This window comes from Zeus faber (assembly GCF_960531495.2).
Source record: "Zeus faber genome assembly, chromosome: 4".
Lineage (NCBI taxonomy): Eukaryota > Metazoa > Chordata > Actinopteri > Zeiformes > Zeidae > Zeus > Zeus faber.
Genome location: NC_137191.1, coordinates 4,356,729 through 4,368,005, shown reverse-complemented (window position 1 = coordinate 4,368,005; position 11,277 = coordinate 4,356,729). Strand labels below are relative to the sequence as shown.

Genomic DNA, 11,277 nt, shown 5'->3' with positions numbered 1-11,277 from the left:
AAACTCACAACCCCGATGTTGTTTCTGTCATCCGTGTACCACTGGGACGAAGCCGACCTGTCAGTCAGACCCCGAGTCAAAGCTCTTGTTGCCTTGTGTGGCTCCTCTTTCAACCCCAACCAGGAGTTTTCCATCTGGACTGGGCGGAGGGCCGCCACTCTGTAGACAGTTGTAAATGACACACGGACAGATCTCAGGTTGGTGGCAGAGGAACCAGGGAGAGCGCATCACCAATCTGCCGACATTAGAATAAGGCGGAAGCGGTGTTTTCCAAACGGAAGAAAAAATAAAAAGACAGGGGATGGGTGGAGATTCCCTTTTTAGGGAGACAATAAATTGAATCATCCTTAAATCCTTTTTTTTTTTTTTATCATATCATTCATTATCATCATTAATCAATCGTCTGAGTAAACTTTGCACCTCCGTGCTGGTGCATTAAGGAAGAAACGTCATGATGTCAAAAAGTACTTTTACTTTTCATCCTTGGGTATATTTACATTCATATCCCTTAGACGTAGAATGTTGAGTGGAGGACTCTCCCTACTCATCGAGCGTTGTTTGTTGGGGCATTTGAACTGGTAGAATATGAGTACTTCGTTCCACTACTAGGGTCAACTTTCTTTTCTTAAGTTATCAAGATATCTGATAAATGAAATTTAACCAAAGAAGGTAAAAATGAATTGTCTCTAATGTAATTTACTTTTGAAATGGTCTGACCCCAGACATAAAGGACAAGTTTCCTCTCTCTCCCTCTCTCTCTCTCTCTCCCTCTCCCTCTCCCTCTCTCTCTCTCTCTCTCTCTGTGTACTTCCACCTCTCTCGCCCGCTCAGGTCTCGGTGCCATACACCGACAGGTCCGATTCCATGGTCACGTTCAGTTCCCATGGAAACTGGTTGACGGGACGCTTGACGGCGTGCCGTCGGCCCTCGCTGATCATCAGCCGCACGTCCTCGTCGTCAAGGATACGGATCAGGTCGCCCTCCCGGTCGCGGTAGTTGAGGGCAACGCCGCCCACTTTGAAGACGTGTCTGAGAGCGGGCGAGAGAGGGAGACAATTGAGAAAGGGGAGACAGGTAAGAGAGGCAGACAGGTGAGAGAGGGAGACCTAACTTTGTAGACAGACTTTGGACGGGAAAGACTGGAAGTTCAGCGACGTGGACTGGATTTTATTTCAAGGACACGTTGTCATGTCCAAAACAGCAGACCTGGCAACCCTATAAAATAGTAATATAGTATAGTATCACAGTAGTAACAGGGAGTCTCTGTGGAGTTGAGTTACTGCAACTAAATAACAAAAAATAACATCAGTTATTCACACCGTAGCGTCTCGTAACGAGGCTCACCACATGGTATGTGAGATACTACGGCTAAATATATACAGTTTTCTAATTCATATCATTAGGACATGCCCCTTGAAATGCATCATCTCGTAAAGTTACCGAACATGTTTACCAACCAGAGATGCACCGATTGTAATTTTCTTGCCGATTCCCATTTCCGATTTTTTTTCTAAGTCTGACCTGCAGATTGCGATTTCCGATCTGCTGTACGTCGATGACAAATACATCCCATGATCTGATCACGCTCATGGGATTGGACAGCTGCACATATGGACTACACTGCAATTCAGTTACCACAGTAGTGAGATTGCTGATTTTTGTTTACTGTTGTTCATTACTCACAATGGAACAATAACAGAACATGAAACCGTCCCTGAGTTCAATAAAGTTTCATATGAAACTGTTTCCAAGTTTCAGTAGAATTCAACCTGTAACTCTACTGAGTTTTAGTAGAAGACAACATATAACTAACATGGAAATGTCCAGTTCAAACTACAAATTAAAGTCTCTTTCACTTTTAGGACGCAAATATACATTTATATGATACCTGCCATTCCAAAAAAAATTGCAATCATTACAAAAAATAAACAAATTTAATAAATGGCCTACTCTTCTCCTCCTTTCCTCACGGTACATTAAACCAATTGAATCAAATTGACCGAGTCTCAAAAAAGAGTCAACTTTTTATCCCAAGCGGAGCTCAGCTGTGACAGATAGACACACAGTCTGTACAATGTAAGAATATTGTCAGGCGACAGATAAATCATCTATCTAATCTTCTTTGCTTGCCTTGAAGTACCTCAAAACAGCGACATGTTCTTTCTTTCGCTCTCATTTTTGAGCGTCAACTATGTTACATTACTTTGGTGTCGGGTTTGAAGATCCGAGCATTTTCACCAGTCCATGAGAACAGCAGCAGTGTGTAAATCTGACCGGCACAGAATCCAAAAAAATTAATCTGACAATGATTGTCCGGTGAAAACCCACCAATTCTGCTGCCCGGCTGATTGATTGGTGCATCTCAGGTTTGATACGTGAACATTACGGTCACATTTTAGTGCTCTATTAATATTACTCTCCCACTTCACATTTTACCTCACACTGCAGCGTTACACCTCGGTGGATAATAAAGCACCGCTGCACTCAGTGCCGCTGTGTATCAGTGGATGTGAGGAGAGAGGGAGGGATTACAGAACCACAGGTCGTAACACCTGCTCCAATCCCAGGGATGTAGTTTAAGTACCCAATACATGTACGATATTATTTTATATTGATTGCCATTTTTTTATTGCAGAGTTTCAGCTGGCATTTCGTACCTGTGTATTTTGACTTAGAATTGCGTAGTTGGTACACAAAATGTGTGCAGGCTAGCAGGCTGGAAAACAGTAGCGGCAACAACTGACACTTACAGTTGCCCAAGGCAACCAATTGTCAACCAGTCGTGCAAGTTGGCCCTGTTGATATGTTTAAAAAATAAAAAAAAAGCACGCTATCCCTCCATACGTCTAGAACCTTTTGCAAAGGAAAATGAGTTTTCCTGGGACGTTGTTTATGTTTAAATCTGATTCACTGAGGAGGCTTCAGAACCTGTAAAGACTGGTGTAAGTATTTTTTGATCGTTACCCTGTCACACCGTCTCTATAACCATGTGAATGCAGGGTTGATATCTCCCCTAACTTCTAATTGTGTCTTCATCCCAGTCTTTCAGCTCACTAACCCCCCCCCACCACCACCACCTCTCTCCTCTCCCTCTCTCTCCACCTCCCTTATATCACCGCTCTGCCTCATTAAAAAGCTTGGTTGAAAAAGACGCAGGGCCTTGAACATCCCGCCCCTGGGGGGGAGATTGGCTGGGGGGGGGGGGGGTGAAAAAAACAAAACAATAATGAGCCAATAAGCTGCAGAAATTACCTGATTATGAATGGTGAGGGCTAATCGTCCCAGAGCTCACATATCTAAATTGGTAGATAATGAGAGAGAGAGAGAGAGAGAGAGAGAGAGGAAGCAGGAAGCATCCGTACAAGTCATAGAGGGGCTGGTTGGGGAGGGTTGGCAATTTGCCTGCTTTGCCGCACACAGCGTCTTGATATACCACCCCGAGGGCGAGACCCCGGCAAATTATTGGATCTTTTCAGCGATCATTGTTTGCTCTGGAACTGCATTGTAATCTTGCCGACAGGAGCAATGAGGGAGCGCAACGGCGAAAGAGAAAAAAGGGAAAAAATAAAGAAAACATGTGATAACACGAGTCCTGCAATCATCTCGGTTTAGGATCCGCGCGGCAAGGGGCTTCGAGAGCGGCGCGGTGTGAGCCCGTTGATTTGCCGCCTTGAAAGCATCGCCGTCCCCGACTGCAGCCGTCACAAGACAAAGATGCAGAACATCGGCTTCACCGGAGGAACGACCAGTGTGCTGCGGGTGCGTGGCGGGGGAAGGGGCGTACATGGGAAGAGAGAAGGAATGAGATGGGGGAACATGTGCGGGATAAATATCTGTAGGTTGGGGCGCCAGAGGCAGAACAAACTTCCGCCGCCGGCTGCGTCTCCGCCCTCGTCGCCTCCGGTCGTGGAGCGAGCGCCGATTTTGGGATTGGTTGGAGAGGCGCAAGCTGTGTTTTTGTTTACAAACGCTGTGTTCTGAACGGCATGCTCCACACCGGACACTACACCCACACACACACACACACTACACCCTCACAGAGAGGCATCCGTACGGTACATCCACTTCCTTTCAGCGCATCGAGGGCTGGTGGCAACGTCCTGCCCTCGCAGTGCATTGTGGGATGCCCCCGCATAGTGTCATCCTCAAGCCGATTTATATTGTATTACACCAAATCATGTATGTTTATCAAGATATATATCATGGATTTACTCGTCAATTCAGAGAAGAGGTAGAGTGGAGGGTCCAGAGGTGTGTGTGTGTGTGTGTGTGTGTGTGTGTGTGTGTGTGTGTGTGTATGTGTGTGCCCTGCCTACCTCATGCGGGCCATCAGGTCGCTGTAGGACGGCTGAGTGCTGATGTCTTCCTCCACACACACGTCCCTGCACAACATCCACATGAGATGAGACTTAAAGAGGTGCAACATTCAGACCCAAAACCCAGAGTCACGACTTCACGAGTAGTAGTAGTTGCCTAGGCAACACCTTTTAAAAAAAATTTTTTTTTACTAAGTTAAAGAGAATGGGTTGAACTTGTGGGTAAATGACTAAGTTTTAGAGTCGATAATACAACAGTCAGCTTGCTGGGTCATATTTACCACATTGTCTTACGAAGGCACACGCACACACACACGCACACACGCACACACACACACACACACACACACACACACACACACACACACCTGGTGTCGACTCCGGAGGGTGTGAGGAGGTAACAGCGGAGGCAGCTGTAGGTGCCGGCAGAGGCTGTGGCCCCCTCGCTCTCCGTGTCGCTGTCTGGGAGGGGCTTGATGATCTTCACAAAGGATTCTGGGAAAATGCCAGTCTGGTTGTTCACCATGCCCTGGGAGGAGAACAGAATAGAGTGCAATGGCAGAATAGAACCGAACAGAAAATAATGGAACAGAATAGAATAGAATTAAAGAGGGAAAAAGTAAAAGAGACCCCAGATCACTGCGTATTATTCCCAATTCGTTTTTTTTTTTTAATGAAAAACATCTGATGAATAAGGATGCTCCCCGCCGGTCCCTGCTCCCCGCCGCGGAAGGCCAGGTGTGCACTCGTGCACCGGCAGCATGGAGCACCGGCAGCATGGAGCACCGGCAGCATGGAGGAGTACCCGTGCTGCTGTTGCTCCACGCTGCATCTACTGTCGTGTTGGGTCGTTCATGAACGATCAGATTCTTTTGAATGGCTCAAAACACTTGTTTTCAAGTTTTACAGTTTATGTTGTTGTTTGTTTAAGTTGTTGTCTCCTCTTCTGTTTTGTTCCTAATCAAACTGGAAACATGACACATGACTTCTCCCGTGCATTGTGATGTCGAACGTGACACACCAGAATTTTTTTTTTAAGAAATTCTCCCGGTAGTGGGGAAGGGGTCTATTTTTTAAATTAGTGGGTTTTTTAAACCCAGGTCAACCTGCTAATTTTGGTGTGAACACAGCATTACACTCATCCCTGTGCTCTAACATCAAATCCTTATAGTAGGGCACTATGTTAGTGGTAAACAACTCTTCAGGGACAGATGAATCAATACACGTATAGACTCTTTTCAACCAAGAAGGAACCGAAAAGAAATATATGAATCAAGGACCTAACAAGGAGTAGGGCTGTATTTTGGCCTCAGAACAGCTGCAGTGCCTCCTTGGAGCTGGAAATCTACTTTGCACTTGTCACTGCAGAATCATTTGCATAAAGGTTAAAGGATGGTCACATCAGGTGGTTGGGGAAGCCATGGAAGGTAGTTCACTGCAACCTGGTGTTCACAAAACCACTTTAATTTTCCTTGCATGGATGAAGCAGTGTGTGAATGTGTGAGTGTGTGAGTGTGTGAGTGTGTGTGTGTGTGTGTGGGTGTGAGTATTTGGGATATGGGAACCATGGGCAGGTGCAGCTGGTCTTGTAAAATAGTGTCATAGTCCTTGGCTCTTAAATGACCATGTAGAGCAATTATTGGACCCCATAACATGGCTGCCCATACCATTCATGAACCAACCATCAGATTGAAGGCATCCTTTGGCTTTCTCCAAATGTGAACCCATCTGAGTATAGGAAATGAAGGTTAAATTATGACTGATAAGAACATATTCATAGTTTTTTTCCATTTCTCAGGGGTCCAGGTTTTGCAACTCTGTGTGTTGGCCTTGTTTGGTCCAGATTTGTGAAGCCGAAAACAGGTTTTTGTTGAGCCTAAAAGACAGCCTAGTCATCTGTATATCCATCTTTTGCAGTTGTACCTGACTTTACCACTCTCGTTGGGCTAATAGTAATAGTGTGTACAGTGCACAGCCCAAGGCCACGCACGCACACAAACAGTATTCCGTGTTGAGTATCTCTCTCACCATTTGTACCATCTTCAGCCTCTCCCTCTCTCTCTCTCTCTCTCTCTCTCTCTCTCACTAATCCACTCCCACCTTCACGCTAAGTTCTCATCCAGTCACTTTTAAGATGCCCACACATCTCAGCCGAACCCACATTTTCCAGACTTTTCTTCTTTCATTATTATTTATGGATGTTCCCAGCAAGAACGTTGAAAAGATTACTCACTGGTTTTAAAAGGCCAGCTACAGTTTTTGCTTGTGACACGTAAAGGACACTCGCACATATGTTTGTTGGACAGTGTTGTTCAGTACAGTGAACCACAATCTCCCAGGACCCAAAGACCCAGCTTCCACTCTATCGTTAAAAAAGAGGAGCCGAAGAAGTTCTACCTGCCACAGGAGTTGTTTGATCAACACCGTGGCCGTTGGGTCTGTCCTCCTAACTCGAAGCCGTCCCATCTTTAAACAACCTTGAACACATCCATATTTTCATTTTTTTCCACGCCTTGATTATTGCAATGCACTTTTTTCATACCTGAGCCAAGGCACCATGGCTCGACTATAGATGGTGCAAAACGCAGCTGCAAGGCTTATAACCCAGTCAAGGTGCGGTTGCCACATCAACCCCCATTCTGTCGTCGTTGCACTGGCAGCCAATCAAAGTTCAGAATTGATTTCGAGATTATTTTAATCACTTTTAAAGCACCACACGGTCAGGCCCCTATGTATATCATCACCGAGCTGTTAAAACCGTACAGCACCACTGGTTCCCTCAGATCCTTTGATCAACGGTTCCTGGTGGTCCCTCGATCAAGGCTGAAGAGGCTGAACACGTGGCTGGTCATTCGTCGTTTTAGCACCCTCTCTATCAAACCTTCTGCCCCTAACCATCAGATCAGCCGAGTCCATTGATTGTTTCAAATGTCACCTAAAAACCCACTTTTTTTTTAGACTGGCTTTTTTTGTAATATACCTCTTTGTAGTAGTATGTTTTAGTATTTGTGTGGTCATGTGTGTTTTTGTATCTGTCTGAATGCTACTTGTCCTTTATTTCCCTTGTTGAACTTACTCAATTACTTACCAACCTCTAACAGTTTTACAGACCTGTGATGAATTTTTTTTTAAATGTTAGTAAACCATGAGAACTGGTATGGTTTATTAACCATACCCACGGATTACTCAACCATTCCCATGGATTACTAAACGGTACGGATTACTAAATCATACATGTCTTTGATGATCCAATCTTGTTGCTGCGTGCAAACATTTAAATGTTGCTGGCTTCCCTGTTAAGTCATTTCAGATGCTGGGTTCTTGCGCCCCCACCGATCTACACCAGTATCAAGACCTACCTCCATCCCATCTCCACCAGTATCAGCTCCCATCTCCACTCCACCTCCTCTAGTTTCAGATCTCCACTAGTATCAGGTCAGTATCGGGTCCAATCTCCTCCATATCAGGTCCCATTTCCTCCAGTATCAGGTCCCATTTCCTCCAGTATCAGGTCCCATCTCCTCCAGTATCAGGTCCCATTTCCTCCAGTATCAGGTCCCACCTCCTCCAGTATCAGGTCCCATTTCCTCCAGTATCAGGTCCCACCTCCTCCAGTATCAGGTCCCATTTCCTCCAGTATCAGGTCCCATTTCCTCCAGTATCAGGTCCCACCTCCTCCAGTATCAGGTCCCATTTCCTCCAGTATCAGGTCCCACCTCCTCCAGTATCAGGTCCCATTTCCTCCAGTATCAGGTCCCATTTCCTCCAGTATCAGGTCCCATCTCCTCCAGTATCAGGTCCCATTTCCTCCAGTATCAGGTCCCATCTCCTCTAGTATGAGGTCCCATCTTATCCAGGATAAGGTCCCATTTCCTCCAGTATCGGGTCCCATCTCCTCCAGTATCAGGTCCCATTTCCTCCAGTATCAGGTCCCATCTCCTCCAGTATCAGGTCTCATTTCCTCCAGTATCAGGTCCAATCTCCTCTAGTATCAGGTCCCATCTTATCCAGTATAAGGTCCCATCTCCACCAGTATAAGGTCCCATTTCCTCCAGTATCGGGTCCCATCTCCACCAGTATCGGGTCCCATTTCCACAAGGTATCAGGTCCCATTTCCTCCAGTATCAGGTCCCATTTCCTCCAGTATAAGGTCCCATCTCCACCAGTATAAGGTCCCATTTCCTCCAGTATCGGGTCCCATCTCCACCAGTATCGGGTTCCATTTCCACCAGTATCGGGTCCCATTTCCTCCAGTATCGGGTCCCATTTCCTCCAGTATCAGGTCTAATGTCCATTCAACTCGTCGACGAGTGGACGAGTTGAATCATCAGTTGGGGACCCGTCAGTCGATTGAGATTCTTAAAGTCCAGCAGTCGTTTTTTTGTGGGATTTTTTTGTCAGTCAGTGTGCATTTCAATAACAGAATAAAACAGATAGAAGCTTACAAAATGCACAGTCATAACATTTCAACGAGGAATCATGAATAAGGGGAATCATAAATATATTTAATATGTGTGAATCATCCACGCCCGGACACGGACCCGGCTCTCCGAGCGCGTCGATGGCAGAGAGCAACACGGAGAGCCGAGCCCAGTTCCTCCAAATTAAACAGTTTAAAGCAGCGTGGACACGAGGCACGGAGGAACGGGGCTCGACTCATAGACTCGTTAAGATAATTTTCTGCACATAACGCATAGAGAGGGGGCGATCAGGGAGAGAGTCACAGAGAAAGTGTCCCCATTACGCACCGTTTCGTTCCATAAGACAGATCTGGCAACCTTGGGAAAATATTTTTAATATTTAGAGTACCACAGTAGTGTCAGAGGGAGTCTCTGTGGCGTTTGAGTTTCTGCAATTAAACGACTCCATCAGTTATCGACACTGTAGCGTCTCATAATGAGGTTCATCACATCGTATGTGAGATACTACGGCTAAATATATACAGTTTACTAATTCATATCATTAGGATATGCCCCTTGAAATGCATCATCTCGTAAAGTTACCGAACATGTTTACCAACCAGAGATGCACCGATTGTAATTTTCTTGCCGATTCCTATTTCATATTTTTTTTCTAAGTCTGACCTGCAGATTCGGATTTCTGCTCTGCTGTACGTCGATGACAAATACATCCCATGATCTGATCACGCTCACGGGATTGGAAAGCTGCGCATATGGACTACACTGCAATTCAGTTACCACAGTAGTGAGATTGCTGATTTTGTGTTTATTATTGTTCATTACTCACAATGGAACAATAACAGAACATGAAACCGTCCCTGAGTTCAATAAAGTTTCATATCGAACTGTTTCCAAGTTTCACTAGAATTCAACCTGTAACTCTACTGAGTTTTAGTAGAACACAACATATAACTAACATGGAAATGTCCGGTTCAAACTACAAATTAAAGTCTCTTTCACTTTTAAGACACAAATATACATTTATATGATACCTGCCATTCCAAAATAAATTGCAATTATTATAAAAAAAATGAACAAAATTAAATAAACAACAAGCATAAGGAGACGTAAAATAAAGTAAAAACACAGCGTTCAGGCACGCCGATCGCAGACACCTCATCTAGCCTATAGGAAGAGCCTAGCTGTCGCTCCACCCCCACCCCCGCCGGCGTACATTCGCATTGAACAGCCGAATCCGATTAGACTGACAAAATTCTGAGCTGGGTCCAGAACCTAATCAGGTCCCAGGAGCTGAAGCCCATATGATATATTGTGGTGGTTCTCAAAGTGGGGTCTGGCTACCTCCAGAGGTCCTTCAGGTGCTTCCAGGGACACTCCATTAGGTTCCATTATTTCTTTTACAAGAAGCTCCATTAGAAAATCGACAATAATGGCTGATTTGATGCTAGTTTCACTGTTATCTACCTAAATATGATTTAGTATAGATTCTAAATCTAATTTAAAGATTCAAATCTCACCAAATCGTGTCAGTGCACCTAATGCACATCAAATGAAGGGGTCCTGGATAAGGAAAAGGTTGTTCAAGTAAAATAAGTCAAAAGTTGACATAAAATAATATAATATATAATAATAATATAATAATTGTCTAGTAATCTAGTCTAGTAATCGTCTAGTGATCTAAAGGTTGCTGGTTCGATCCCAGGCTCCTCCTGCTAGCATGCTGTAGCGTCCTTGAGCAAGACATTTAACCCCTAGTTGCTCCTGATGGCTGCGTCCGTCGGTGTTTGAACAATTGTAAGTCGCTTTGGATAAAAGCGTCTGCTAAATGTAAAGAAGACGTAGACAAATAATTGCTGCATTAATACCATTGATCTGGATGAAACAGTCAATCAAACCTGAACCTCCTTCTCTCTCTCTGTCACTCGTTTCTGACCTTTCCTGCCTCTGCTCATTGTCTCAACTCTCACCACCCCCTCTATCCCTCCACTGCACTCCTTTTCCTTCTTTCTTTCTTTTTGTTTTGCTCTCTCCCTTCATTCCTCCTCCCCTCCCCACCGTTCTCTCTCTCCTTCCATCTCTCCTTGACTCACCCCGCTCCATCCCTCTGTCGAACTTTCCCATTCTACCTCTCATACCTGTTCAATTTGTTATCTCCCACCTCATCCCTCCCCATTACTCTCTATGGCTCTTTCTCCTTCTCTGCCCCCCCCCAGCCCTCCTTCAAACATTCTAATTGCCCATCTCTCTCTCTTGCCCCCCCCCTCTTTTCCTCCCTCCCCCTCTCTTTCTCTCTCTCTCCCTCACTTCCTCCCTCCCCCTCTCTTTCTCTCTCTCCTCCCTCTTTCTCTATCTCCCCCCCTCCCTATCTCTCTCTCTCTCTCTCTCTCTCTCTCTCTCTCTCTCTCACCTCCAGCCAGTCAGCGTTCACTTTGCGCAGCAGGAAGATCACCTCTCCCGCCTTCAGGCTCAGCTCCAGTTTGCTGCTGCTGCGAAAGTCAAACATCGCCTGCAGGACAAGTAGGAACCCATTAGATGCACAT

The 11,277-nt window shown here is 45.3% G+C and overlaps 1 protein-coding gene across 1 annotated transcript in view; it reads right to left on the bottom strand.

The window, feature by feature from the left end:
• Positions 1-827: 827 nt before the first annotated feature.
• ncf4 (neutrophil cytosolic factor 4) overlaps positions 828-11,277 on the bottom strand; it is a gene marked incomplete at its 3' end in the record, with an annotated part of 26,101 nt that continues 15,651 nt past the window's right edge. Inside the window, exons 7-10 of the mRNA XM_079998884.1 lie at positions 11,145-11,243; positions 4,685-4,845; positions 4,317-4,382; positions 828-1,029 (exon numbers count right to left, since the gene is read on the bottom strand). Coding sequence (XP_079855010.1) covers positions 828-1,029; positions 4,317-4,382; positions 4,685-4,845; positions 11,145-11,243 — 528 coding nt within the window. The remainder of the gene's footprint in view (positions 1,030-4,316; positions 4,383-4,684; positions 4,846-11,144; positions 11,244-11,277) is intronic.